Below are 13,928 nucleotides of genomic sequence, written 5' to 3' on the forward strand. Positions count from 1 at the left end.
ACAGATGGGATGTAGAGCTTGTAGTTTGATGAGGCAGGGGACAGTCAACTGGGGAAGGAGGTATTAGGATACATTTTATAATGCTGGAAGAGTACAACGCCTACCCCACAATCTGAGGCATCAAATTCAACACTGAACTATTTGGTGGTGTCAGGCCGGATGAGCACAGGAGCAGAGGCAAACAGCTGTGTGATGTTGTTGAAGGTTTGCTGTGCTTCACAGGACCAGTGGAAGGAGACCTTGGGAGAGGCGAGAGAGGTGGAGTTGAAGTTTCAACTGAAGTTTCTTAAGTACAGACTAACACAGAAGCACACAGCGGGAGGAAAACCAATGATGAAGATCCGACAGAGAACAACCATTAAATACACAGCAGGTAATCAGGGGAGTTGGACACACTAGGGAAAACAGCTGAACGGAATCACATTAACAGGAGAGAGGAAGCAAAATTGAATACCAGCCCAAGACTCAACAGACTGTCAAAGTAAAACAGGAAATGACTAATTATGGAGACAAGGACTAAGAACTAAGACACTTGAATTTGATACAGAAACCAGACAGACAAAACCAGACAGAAATTTCAGGGAGTCAGACACACAGAGGGAACACAGGGAAACAGGAACTAAATACAAAAACATGACACAGAACAGAACTCAGGTAACTAAACTAAGAATCAAAACAAAATCTGAATGTCCAAACAACAGGAAACACTCGGTCCTAGACCCAGGACCATGACAGCATCACCATGAGTAACATTTATACAAAGAGTGTGGCAAGGTGATGATGAACACAGTTGGGAGCCAATGATTGGATCCCCAGCTGTTTACAGTGCAGGAGGTATCTTAGGTCTCCACGGGATTTTCTCCCTTCGAGTTGCAGTTCGGCGGGAGGCCTTGCAGGGTTTTGGACCTGCTTAAAGAAAACTGTGAGGAAGGTCCAAGCCCCAGCAAAAATTCATTTGCAAGTGGGGGATGCTGACTATGAGGTTGTGCAGATTGACAGAGGGTGGAGCAACACAGATTTACCACCTCAAGCTCCTAAAAGCACAAAGGGAGCCAGAGTATGTCTTTCTAATGAGGAAGGTGACTTATAGAGCTGAGTTGGGGCCAGAGGTGCCACATTTCATACACAGGAGGTGTAGCTCAGGAGGTAGAGCAGGTCACCTGCTGATCAGCAGGTCGGTGGTTCAATTCCTGGCTACTCCAGGCTGCATGCCAGTGCATCCTTGGGCAAGATACTTAACCCCAAGTTGCTCTCTGACGGAAGTGTTGGAGTGTGAATGTTAGATAATAAAAGCACTTAGCTTAGTTAATCATGGAAGTGCTGGTGTGAATGGGGTAAATGTGTTGTATAAGCATTTTGAGTGCTCAGAGTAGAAAAGCGCTATATAATAACTAGTCCATTTACCATTCAGTAACCCATAGGGCAGACGATAACAAGTTGCAATGCTGCCTTGCCTATCAGTCTCACACACAAATACTATTATACTGGCTGTTCATAACCTTTCACCTCACAGCACTATAATATGGAAAAATAGTTAAAGTATGTTTTTATGGCAATAAGTCTTCCTTCTATAAAGTGGGTTATGATCAGTTTTGTATTGAACATAATTTCAACCCCTCAAAATTAGACTTCACTAAATTACAAAAAGCTTTACCTAAAGAATCTGTGTTTATAACAAAAAATATAATGGCACACCATTATATAAGGGACAGGAGCAGGATCGACAAACTGGTGCGGAGGTCTAGCTCTGTGTTGGGATGTCCTCTGGAGTCTGTGATGGTGGTGGGTGAGAGGAGGATGTTAGCAAAGCTGACATCCATCATGAACAACCCCCATCACCCTCTTCATGAGACCGTGGGTGAACTGAGCAGCTCCTTCAGTCAGAGACTGAAACATCCTCGCTGCAGGAAGGAGCGCTTTCGCAGGTCATTCATCCCAACAGTAGTTAGACTGTATAACACATCATAATGTCTTGAGTCACTTGGACACTTTACCTACACTGCCATCACTTTATCCATACAGTCCAGGTACATTTTATTTATTACACTCACCCATATAATGCATACCGTGTATGCTGTGTACCTTAGGTTCAAGTTGTGTGTGTATATGTGTGTATATGTAAATGTGGGTATTGACACTGATATATATATTTATGTATATAGTGCTTATGTATATGTGTATAGTTTTTTTGCTATTTTATTTTATTCTATTGAATTTTAGTTTTAGTTTTTAGTTTAGTTATTTGTTCTTACTCATCCTTTTCATTTTTTCTCTGTATTGAGCTGCTGTAATGCACAAATTTCCCCGTCGTGGGATCATTAAAGTTTTATCTTATCTTATCTTATCTCTTACCAACCTATAGTGCCACAGCTCACCCCACTGTCAATTAAAGGAATGCTTATTTTGGACAAGAAACCTAACAGCACCATCATATGAAGCTGTTTCACAAATAAACTATTCCCTGGAAGCCAAAACAGCAATGTCTTAAACAAACTGAATAAAAACAATGACATCTATTCTTCTTCTTCTTCTTCTTCTTCTTCTTCTTCTTCTTCTTCTACAAACCACATCAAAACCACAGACCATATATTTTTCTCATGTTGTACAATACAGATATTCTGGCTTCATAAATGGATAAAAGCCAAGATTTCACCGGTTCCTGATTTTATTTATTTATTTTTTTTTTTTAGTAATAACATTTGGTTTGTTTTTTTGTTTTTTTACAAAATAACAGTAATGAACTGTGTTGTAAAATTATTTTGTCTAGCCAAATTTTTTATACAGGGTTATGAAATCATCCCCCAGCTTGTCATTTTCTTGAAAGAATTAAATTTATATGTAAATTCTTTAAAATTACTTAAAGGAATAAACCACAAAATTATATAATATTTTAAAGCCCCTTCCCGCTGAATTAGATATAGGAGGTAAAAATGTATCTCTCCTTGTTTTGTTTTTTTTGTTTGTTTTGTCCTTGTATGTGTGACTTTAATTTAATATTTAATTCTAGTTAATTTTACACCTTGTCCATGTGCTTATTCTGGTATAGATGTTTATATTCACTATTCCTGTGTTTACTCTGTTTACATTCATTGTTACTGTGCCTTTTGACAATTCATTGTATCGTCTTGAATTTATACAACACTTAATGCGGTATTTGTAAACTTAAAAAAAAAAAATCCATGTGGGTAGGTGGCGGTAATACACCTTTATGTCGGTTGTCAGCCGCCGAAGAAGAATATGACGCAGAAGAAGACTGTGGAAATCGGACCGGTCGTTGTGTCAGAAATATGGCGGCTTTCAGTAAATATCTGACTGCTAGGAACTCTTCCATAGCGGGCAGCATTTTGTTTGTGCTGGTCCTGCTGAAGCACAGGAAACGGACGCGCACATCAAATAGGTAAGAGGGGTGCCGTTCAGAAAATTGTGGTTCGCACAAAACCTGTTTTTCAGCAGTTTGTGTCGCCTGTCACGCTAACTAGGAGCGGCTACCAGCCCATTCTGACAGGTGACTGTGACCTGCTCATAGCTAGATACTCTTAAATCCACCCTCATTTTTTGTAAGGAGGCAGGTTTTCTTTCTGCGCTGTGTGGTCCCTTAATAACTGACCGGACCGACTCAAATCCCAGTACAGACGGAAATAACGAATGTCTCTGTGCTCCATTATCCCACAACCTTGGGCTAACTTGGAAATGACTTAGTTGTCATGCCTTTGTGTCTCTGACCGTGTCATCATGAGAACTCTCATACTTGACAGGTCAAGCCAAACATTGGTGTGTAAATAGTTGAACGGGTAGATTAAAACAAACTGGCAATTAAATGACACGTCCCTTTTCGTGTAATTAAATGTACAAGTATATGAACAGTGCTGGATTTCTGCATGAATTGTTTAAATACAGGATCACAGTGGAAGTCATTGTTGAGATCACCAGGCCCTCATTTTCTTTTAGTATTGCTCGATCACCTTTATCACTTAAGTTGTTTTTTCTCCACATGGTGACCTTTGCATTGTTTGCATATGCCTGTTTGGCTGGATTATTCCAGGCTGCATGCTGATGAGTGAAATGGTGTTTTCTGGAACACGTGGATTAGACTGAACAAGTAAAAAACATTAAAGCATTGCTCTAATGCCATACCATAATCCTTTAATATTTTTTCAAAATAACTATTAAAAATGTTCATTGTATACCACCCCATCAGACTGATTTTAATCCAAATGCACTTAGGTGAAATAGTTGTATTACAATACTGTAATACAACTTTAGGTGGTTACGCACAATTGGTTCAACTACAAAATGAGAACATGCACACTGTATGTAGTTAATTTGCTCCCCTCCCGATAATCATTTAAGATTTTATTTTTCAGAGGAGGCTCAGATTTGGTGCTGAACACAGAGGTATGTTTAAAACAGCTTTCTTGCGTGTTTAAAGTATTCAAAGTCTACATAATTCTTCCCCAAGTAGTTTGCTATAATTGCTCTTATTACAGTTTTTGCTGTACCTTTTCACATAGAAGGATGGCAAAAAAGACCGAGCAGCTGTGGACAAGGTGTTCTTCTTCCGAATCCTCCGGATTATACGGATCTTGGTGCCTCGTGTTTTCTGCATGGAGGTATGATTAACACCAGAAGACTAGATTTGATACCAAGTAACACCAAGCTGTTACACTGCCTGTGGAAACTCCTGTCATTTATTGTTTTTATTTATATTTTTGAGTTATATTCCAGTGCCATGGACAACAGCTTAAATATCCCTGTGTAGACATGCTGTTTAATTTTCTTGGAATGATAAAGTGTCCCTTATATGGACTTAGTGTATAAAGGCTGCATAGTATGCAATTATGCCTCATGATTTTGTTACCCCAACTGTGATATCAAATTGTATCTGGTATCAAGCGTTTTCCTGGGTATATCTATCAAGTTTGAAATTCTAACATCTGGCAACTCTAATTACTGAGTTTTTAGTCTGTCTGCCTTTCATTTGATTTGCCAGTGGAAGACAGAAAAGCCATTTAGAAAGGCTACTTTAGAGGATAAGTGAGAAATCATTTAAACAGTTGGTCAGGTAATGTAGAAACATAACTGGAAACTATTTCAAAATGTTACTAGGACTGCATATACAGCAGAGCCCTTTGAGCTCTTTTATCTGATCAGTTCAGTAGATATGGGCAGAGTCAAGGTGAAGATAATAAATGGCTCTGATTGACTGCAGTGTTTCACAGACTACACTAACTACTCTGTGGTTTGTTCTCCACAGACTGGTTACCTTGTTTTTATCGCTGCCATGTTGGTTGCCAGGACCTACTGTGATGTATGGATGATCCAGAATGGGACCATGATCGAAAGGTCAGACTTGGGCTTCAGTTAGGATAAGAGATTATTTATCCCTGATTTTGGAAATTCTTTTGTTACAGTAGTTTAAAAAAATGAGACAACACAACAAAAATGACAAATAAGTAGAATGATATATATCACTAAAATCAAAATAAACTACAATAAAGTAAAATAAGTAGAAATTTAAATAGAAATTGAGTATTACAATTTTGAAATTATTAAGGCAAATGGAATGTAAAATGGCTTACTAAATGCAGTTTAAAAAAAAAAAAGCTTTACAGATGACATTAAGTGGCTCATTGAAATGGTGTACGGTGTAGTGGATGGGACGCTTCAATAAAGCGACCTAATTGCTAAATGTTGTCACTGTGCACAGTTGAAATAAACTGTTAATGAGAGAACAGATGATTCTCTCTGTGTTACATTGTAGAGTTACTGAGTGAGGCATGAATGATTTGTTTCCTTGTGGCAGCAGAGCTGAATCAGTCTTCACTGTCCACTAAGAGATGCAGGGGTGTCTTGGTTAACAGCCTGATGCTGCAAGTTAATTCTGCTTGTTTTTATTACTGTTTCCTATAACATTTTTAAAAGAAAGTACTATGGATATAATGCTTAGAGTAGATGACGTAGCTGAAGACACTAAACAATCAATGTAATGTAAAGGAGATTCTCTTACCCATTTACAAGAAATTATGACTCTGTAAAATGTAAATTTAAAAACAAAATGCAATGATTTGCAAGTCTCATAAAGCCATGTTTTATTCACGGCAGAACACAGAAAACATAAATGCTTAAACTGAGAAAATGTACCCTTTGCAAGAAAAACAGCTAATTTTGAATGAGCTAATATTGGGACAGGGCCATGTTTAGTACTGTGTAGCATCTCAAGCACAACACACAAACAAGGCAGAGAGCAGTGGAGGCGGAAAAACATGTCAGCGATGATCGCTCAGTGTCAAAGGGAATCCGTCGCAGCGACGGAGGATCTGAGGGGGTTGTTTTCTAACTCCTGATCCCCCACTCCATTCCAGTAGGTGGCGGTAATGCAGCTCTAAGCTGGTTTGGTCAACCGCAAACCCACAAGAAGAAGAAGACGACTGAGCCCTGTAATGCAGCTAATGTGAGCGAAAAGTTATTTAATGTATCGGATTACATTTTTTAAATTTCTTTCCGATATCCGATCCAGTAATTTAGGCCAGTATCGGTCCGATACCGATACTGAATATCGGATCGGCGCATCCCTACTTATGACCAGAGTTTTCACCCTTCCACAACCCATCTTGAGTGTTCTGGCTGAGGGAAGGAAGTTCTCGTCCAAGATTTTACAGTTCATAGCCCCTTCCGTTGGCCCTCAATGTGGTAGCATGCTAAGGTTGGCATTTTCAAGATTCTGTTACCAGAGGTCCACCTTTGAATAGAATCCATTTATTTTATGTTTGTGAGTTGGTTTTCATTTCAGCCTTGCATTTGCATGCTCAGGTCAATCAAATGCTGAAATATATCATGTATGCCAGCCTTGCACACTACTCAGCACTGGCAAGCAACTTTACATGATTGCACGTCTCATTAGTTAAAACTTTTAGTTCGTTCCGCAGCTCATACACATAGGACAGTACTTTGTCACGCAACAACCATCGTACCTCCATATGGAGCAATAAGGGTTTTATGCACTGCTCACATTTTTTCACATAAATGCAAATATGCAGCTTTGCAGGACCTTGTCTTGACAAAGTTTACCGTGCACATGACATAATCCAGCACAGTAGCTAGGTCTGCTGGTAAAGTCTTGGCAACAAGTGCCTCGTAGTGCAGAAAGCTGTGTCACCAACTATGGCTGCTGCTCCATCATGCAGTTTTCCTACATAAGCCCTCCATGTGGCACCAAAAATGTCCTCCTGCCCCACCACCCCCACCTCTTCTGACAATGTCTTGCAAAAGAGGAAGCTTTCTTTGGAGTCCCTGGATGCCTGGGACCATGGTACTGTTTGAGAGTTCTTCTTCACATACCAGGCATAATGGAGTTGGTGCAGTCAGAGCGCCAGTGAAAGTAAATCCAAATCAAAGATAACTTTTGCTGTATTGCCTCAAGTGCCCCATTTTTGCTTTTTTCTGGATTTGTCCAGGGCCCAGTTTGGAGTCTGCTTTTTTTAATTTATTTTTTTCTTCAAATATTTATCCTTGCTGTTTGTCTTGTCAGTGCCACCTGCTGCATGCATCACTAATTCTATTGTCTTAACATAAACAAGGTCATTATTTGTCACCGACACAAAAGAGTAATTACTTCGCCGGTCACAACATTGAAGGCACAGATGCTCAACAATAGCAACTTATATGCATAATTAAATTATATTTTTTGGACCAATTAAGTGAAATTAAATGATGTCCCATGGCACACCCCACAGTCTCTCATGGCACATTAGTGTACTGCAGCACAGTAGTTGAAAAATCACCAGTGGTGTTCTTAGTGACTGTGGGCCCAGCTGCCTTCAGATCATTAACAAGCTCTTTGTGTTGTTTTGGGCTGATCCACCGCCTTTCTCATGATCATGTTGCAAGATCATCTATGGCGCTCCAGACCAAGGGTCATTGATGGTCATTTTATATTTCTTTCATTTCCAAATATTCACACCAACTGTTGTTGCCTTCTCCCCAAGCTTCTTGTTGATGGTCCTGTAGCCCATTCTGGCCTTGTGCAGGTCTATTACGATCTGTAATTGATCAATTGTAATCTGTGTGCCACATAGCCAGTCTGTGGGAGCCAGAATTCTGGCAGGGTTGTACGGGATGAAATTCTTATTTCACTCAATGGCATGCAAATACATTTAGAACTTTTACATACTTTTTTTTTTGGGGGGGGGGGGGGGGGGGGTGATATTCTTTCTCCATAGTGAGCAAATGTACGAATTCAGCAGGGCTCAAATTGATGTGTTTCCCCCTCTGTATGTGAGCTTTGTCCCAGAGAAGAGGGTGTTGTTTCTAGATCATGTTCACCTATCATCTTTGCCCAGTAGTGCTTTAACCATTGGCTGATGATTTCTGGAAGTGCAATGATTTCCATGACAGAATCATGCCCCCTGCCTTTTCAAATGCAGTACCATCTGAGGGCCCAAAGATCATGGCCATCCAATATTGAGTTGTTTTTTGGTTTTCCGCCTTGCTCCTTGTGCTCAGATATTTCACCAGGTTCTCTGAATCTTTTCATATGTACTGTAGATGATGATATTCAAAGTCTTCCCAATTTTACATTAAGGAACATGATTCTGAAAATGTTCCACAATTTGTAGAAACATATTCTTTTTTTTTTTTTTTGCAGACTGGTGAACCTCTGCCTAACTTTACTCCAGAGAAACGCAGATAGATACTCTTTTCATACCAAATCATGTTACTTAACTTCATTAGTTTTTTTTTTTTAATTATTATTTTTAGTACTACTTACTTTTCCAGCCCATTGTTGTCCCTCTCCCAACTTTTTTTTAGATGTTTTGCTGCCATCAAACTCAATATGAGCTAAGATTTTCTTAAAATGGTACATTTGATATCTTTTCTATGTTCTGCTGTGAATAAAATATGGGTTTAAGATTTTAAAGTAATTGCATTCTGGTTTTATTTACACTTTACAGTGCCCCAACTTTTTCAGATTAGGGATCATACAAAACACAAATAGCTCTGCAAATGAATTTGGCGTGAATGATTATGGGTAGGGGGTCCACCCTCTTACATACAGGATATGATGGGTCTGGTCCAAGGTGGGTTTCTTGTCCAGTTCAAGTAGATCTTAAAAGGAGTCCAGCTGTAAATTCAGTGAGGTGTGATTCCTCCAAAATAACAGTTAAGATCAATTGACTAATAAAATGATTAAACACATAATCTGTGGCCACTTGGTACAGAGTCATGGTAACCAGAATGGGTTTAAAAACAAAGTTAAAAATGCCCCAACAAGCCAAGGTTGGTGTGGAGTTCATGATATTGGTACATCTGTCTGCAGTTAGTCACAGAAAAATGAAAATGTTGAAGTTAATTTTAATCTTGCTTTGCTGTCATCTTTACAGGAATTGATTGATTGTTTTTGATTCTTCACAGTGGTATTATAAGCAGAGATACGAGTCTATTCAAGAAGCACTTTTTTTCCTACATATCAGTCATACCAGGGGTAACTGTCAACAAATGCTTATAGAAGTGGGGAAAGCTTTCCACCACTAACATGGTGGTTTTTAACATCTTGCTTTGGAGTTGTGTTGTGCTTTTTCATCACTTTGCCTAAGCTCTGCATTTCCTTTCAAGGCTTAACACTAATCTGTGCTCATCATGGTAATGTGTAACTCTTGGCATAGATTAACTGGAAACATTTTCACCTGGAATGCTATTCAGTCTGTGCTTCTGACTTCTTATTTCTGGTTTAGTAAACAGCCTCTGTCAAGAATCAGCCTCGTCTGTCTGACTGATGAATAATTTCAGTGCAATGTAAAAATATTTGAATAACAGGAGAAACCCCACTGTCCATTTAATAAGCCACTGCTAGATGGTTTGAAAACATGTAATCAGAGGGGTATACTACGAAGCAAGTTCAACACAGCGAGGCTTTCTCTACATTAGTGCATTGAGGTGACTGTTGTGATTTGGCGCTTGACAAAACCTGAAACCTCAGTCAGAGATAATGGGTATCATGGCAGTGGTTATAAACTTTTTCTGTTAGCCAGGCCTTCTGCTACAGGCACTGCGCATTCAAATAAAAAGGGGCATATCATGCATCATGTGACTCTTACGCACAAAATGATCCTGATGTTATCTAATAAGTCTTTAAAGAACATAAAAATATAATAGTTAAATGCAATGCTGTTGCAAATAAGACAAGACTAATGCTGCATAAAATCATTAATCTGGTGATCTAGTGCTCAGAGCTGTAAAATAAACACTTCTACTTAAAATATTGTAATGCTCAATGTTCTCTCAAACTTTAAACTGGATACACTTAAACCTTAAGTTATTGTCCTTAAAATTTAACTACTTTAATTGGTTGGTATTTTTTGTGTGTGTTCTCTGTCCTAGTTGCTGAAATTGCAGCACTGTAAAAGACTTTGTTTCGCCAGCTGATTACTGGCAAATTCCAATGATAACGTGATGCACATTTTGAGCTACTGTAACTTTACAGCTAGGCTCCATTAATGATGTTTGTAAAGTATAATTTAACATGTTACACTGAAAACGTGCTGTAAATGAAAGATTAGTGAAAATGTTGTGATCTATATTTTAAATGGAAACGCTGATCATAAGGGCCAGGTTATGTGTTCAGCATAAGTTACCATCATGATTCACTTAAATAAAGGTCACTTTCATGACAAATCTTACTTTAAGCTTGACATTGCTTGCTAACCCATTAGTTTCACTTTGCAGTAAACACCTCTGGTAACTGTTAGGTATGTAATCACTGCTAGCCACTGTGTATGATGTCCGTTTTTATTTCAGAAACCATTTAAAAATGCCATGCACCTACCTAGTATTAACAATCACTATTTTATTTTGGATATCCAGAACCTCCTACTTATTTTTATTTATTTATTTTAAATCACTCTATAGGGCTAAAATATTAACTGAAAATTCCAACGATTACAAATACTCATTAAAAATATCAGTCTGCACAGATGTTGAGCCACAATGTCTGAACAGAATTTATGGCTTTGACTAAACTCATGCTAAGAGAATCAATAGTATTGAGTTTCTTTGTAGTAGCATATTTCATTTCCAGTCAACTGTACATTACTGTTTACGTTTTGTTTCAGAATTACGTTGCTGTTAATAAAGCTGCAGAAGTTTCCCAATTGAGATTATGGAATCAGTAACCCACTAGTTGTCCAATATGCACTAGAAAACATGAAAATGCATAAACTGAATAGTATTCCTGTGTTGCTCCATAGCAGGACTTCACTTTCCCCATTTCATATCAGGATAATAAGTTGCACATATAAAGCTTTAGTATTTCTCTGACTTGGCAATGTTTGCTCATCTGTGTTCTTGTTGTGGTTTGCAGTGCAATTATTGGTCGTTCGACTAAGGATTTCAAGATCTGCTTGTTGAAGTTTATTGAATTCATGCCAATTGTAAGTGTGAACTCTGAAGGCTTGAGTTTTGTTAAACTCTAAAATGTGTGTGTATATATATATTTTGTGTTGAGTCAATTATTTCTTTGTTGTAACATTGCTTCTTGGCAGTAAATTGTATACCATTGGAAAGCCTGTTTATTTCCCTTTTAAATGGTGCCACATTTGTAAGGAAAATGCATTTGTTGGTTGAGGCGCATAGTTGAGTATGTCAGTTGCGCCCATGAAAAACTTGCCAAATCTTCTCTGCCAGTGCCAAACGACTTATTCTGTCATTGACTCTTGCTCTGAGCTTCTGGTACCCCAGGTGCTGATAATCAGGCTTGTCGTCACTGGAGGCAACCAGTGGCAATCCTGTATCACAGTAAGACACTGAACTCTATCCTTCAAGATGGCAACACTCACTCCCACAGAATGGGATTTATCAGAGGCTATCTCCTACATTTGGGAGTGGAGTGGATGGAATGGCCCGCCTGTAATCCTGACTTCAACCACACTGAACACTTGCAGGATCAGCTTGAGCATGCTGTTCATTCCAGAGTGACCAACATAACCACATTGGCTGACTTGTGACAAATGCTGACTGAAGAATAGGATGCAAGCCTACAGCCATATGTGACCAAGCTGGTGACCAGCATGAGGAGAAGATGCTAGGCTGTTGTCTGTGTATGGTTCTTCCACATGCTACTGAGGTCCCTGATGAATGAATAAATTGTTAAATTACCACTATGTCTTTTTTCCAGACTTAAATAATCCAATTCAATAAATGACACTAAACAAGAGTCAATGGCAGAAGAAGCTGTTTGGTATTGGCAGAGAAGATTTGAGAAGAAGTTTTTCATGGGCGAAATGCACATGCTCTTCAACAAACAAATGCAATTTCCTTATAAATGTGACACCACTTAAGAGGTATGATTTATTGCCAAGAAGAACTGTTCCTCCTCTAGGCCCACTACCAACAGGAGATGCCGTAGGGGTCAGGTGCAGTGTGTGTGTGTGTGTGTGTGTGTGTTGGCCAGAGGCCCTAATAGACAAAGCTGGTGAAGGGAACATGGAATGCCACCTGTCTGGTAGGGAAGGAGCCTGAGCCTAGTGCATGAGGTTGAAAGATGATGGCTATATGTAGTCAGACTCACCTCTACGCACAAGTTGGGCTCAGTCTACTGGAGAGGGCTCCACTCTATTCAGGGCTAGAGTTGCCCTCTGTGAAAGGCGGCAGGGTATCCTTGCATCCCCTCAGCTTGTTGCCTGTATGTTGGAGTTTTTACCAGTGGGTGAGAGGGGTGCTTCCCTGCACCTTTGGGCCAGGGAACAGGTCCTGACTGTTGTTTGCACTTATTCACCGAATAACAGTTCAGAGTGCCCAGGCTTCTTGGAGTTGCTGGGCAGGGTGCTCAAGGGTGCTTCATCTGGTGATGTCGTTGCTCTACTGGGAGACTTCAGTGCTCATGTGGGCAATGACAGTGAGACCTGAAGGGACATGATTGGGAGCAACAGCCTACCTGATCTGAACCTGAGGGGTGTTCTGTTATTGGACGTCTGTGCTAACCACAATTTATCCGTAACGAACACCATATTCAAACATAAAGATGACCTTAAGTGCATGTAGCACCAGGACAATCTAGGATGCAGGTTGATAATTGATTTTGTAATCGTATCCTCAGATCTGCAGCAGTATGTTCTGGACACTCATGTAAAGAGAACAGCTGAGCTGTCAGCTGATCACCACCTGGTGGTGAACTCAAACAGGTGGGCAGGTGCTGAACAGACCTGAGGCACCTAAATGTATTGTGAGGATGTGCTGGGAACACCTGGAAGAGGCCCCAGTCCACAAGATCTTGAAACTCCCACCTTGGGCAGAATCTCAATATCATTCCAAGGGAGGCTGAGAACATTGAGTCAAATGAAGCTTGTTCCACCCCTCCCATTGTTAAGGCCGCCACATGGAGCTACAGCCGCAAGGGGATTGGTGTCTGTCATGGTGGGAATCCCCAAACCAAATGGAGGACACTAGAGGTGAAGGGAGCTATGAAGCTGAACAAGTCCTATCGGGCTTGGCTAGCCTGACTAGCACTGTCAGACAGCTGACAGGTACCAGTAGGCCAAGTGGAATCAGTGGGGGCTGAAGCAAAAACTCAGGGGTGAAGCTGTTCATTTATCGATCAGTCTGTGTCCTTATCCTTACCCTCACCTGTGGTCATGAGCTTTGGGTAGTGTTCAAAAAAACTTACATCGGAGATACAAGTGACAGAAATGATCTTCCTCCATAAGGTGGCTGGCCTCTGCCTCAGAGATGGATTGAAGAGTGTAGTCAATTGGGAGGGGCTGAGACTAGAGCTTCTAATCGCCCACATTGAAATGAGCCAGTTTTGGTGGTTTGGGCATCTGACTAGGATGCCTCCTTGCTGCCTTCTTGGTTCCAGGCATGTCCTACTTTGAGGACAAGCTGGAAAGATTATATCTCTCAGCTGGCCTGGGAACACCTCCATGTTCCCCGAGATA

At 40.1% G+C, this 13,928-nt stretch overlaps 1 protein-coding gene across 2 annotated transcripts in view; it reads left to right on the forward strand.

The window, feature by feature from the left end:
• The first annotated feature begins 3,240 nt into the window (after positions 1-3,240).
• The window catches only part of abcd3a (ATP-binding cassette, sub-family D (ALD), member 3a), a 34,337-nt gene continuing 23,649 nt past the window's right edge, over positions 3,241-13,928 (forward strand). Inside the window, exons 1-5 of one of the 2 annotated variants that reach the window (XM_030756501.1) lie at positions 3,241-3,397; positions 4,365-4,395; positions 4,512-4,610; positions 5,255-5,343; positions 11,357-11,430. In XM_030756501.1, coding sequence (XP_030612361.1) covers positions 3,288-3,397; positions 4,365-4,395; positions 4,512-4,610; positions 5,255-5,343; positions 11,357-11,430 — 403 coding nt within the window. In that variant the 5' untranslated portion in view covers positions 3,241-3,287. Of the gene's footprint in view, positions 3,398-4,364; positions 4,396-4,511; positions 4,611-5,254; positions 5,344-9,411; positions 9,482-11,356; positions 11,431-13,928 lie in introns of those variants that run through there. The other variant, XM_030756500.1, reaches the window with a different exon arrangement.

This window comes from Archocentrus centrarchus, chromosome 20 (genome assembly GCF_007364275.1).
Source record: "Archocentrus centrarchus isolate MPI-CPG fArcCen1 chromosome 20, fArcCen1, whole genome shotgun sequence".
Classification (NCBI taxonomy): Eukaryota; Metazoa; Chordata; class Actinopteri; order Cichliformes; family Cichlidae; genus Archocentrus; species Archocentrus centrarchus.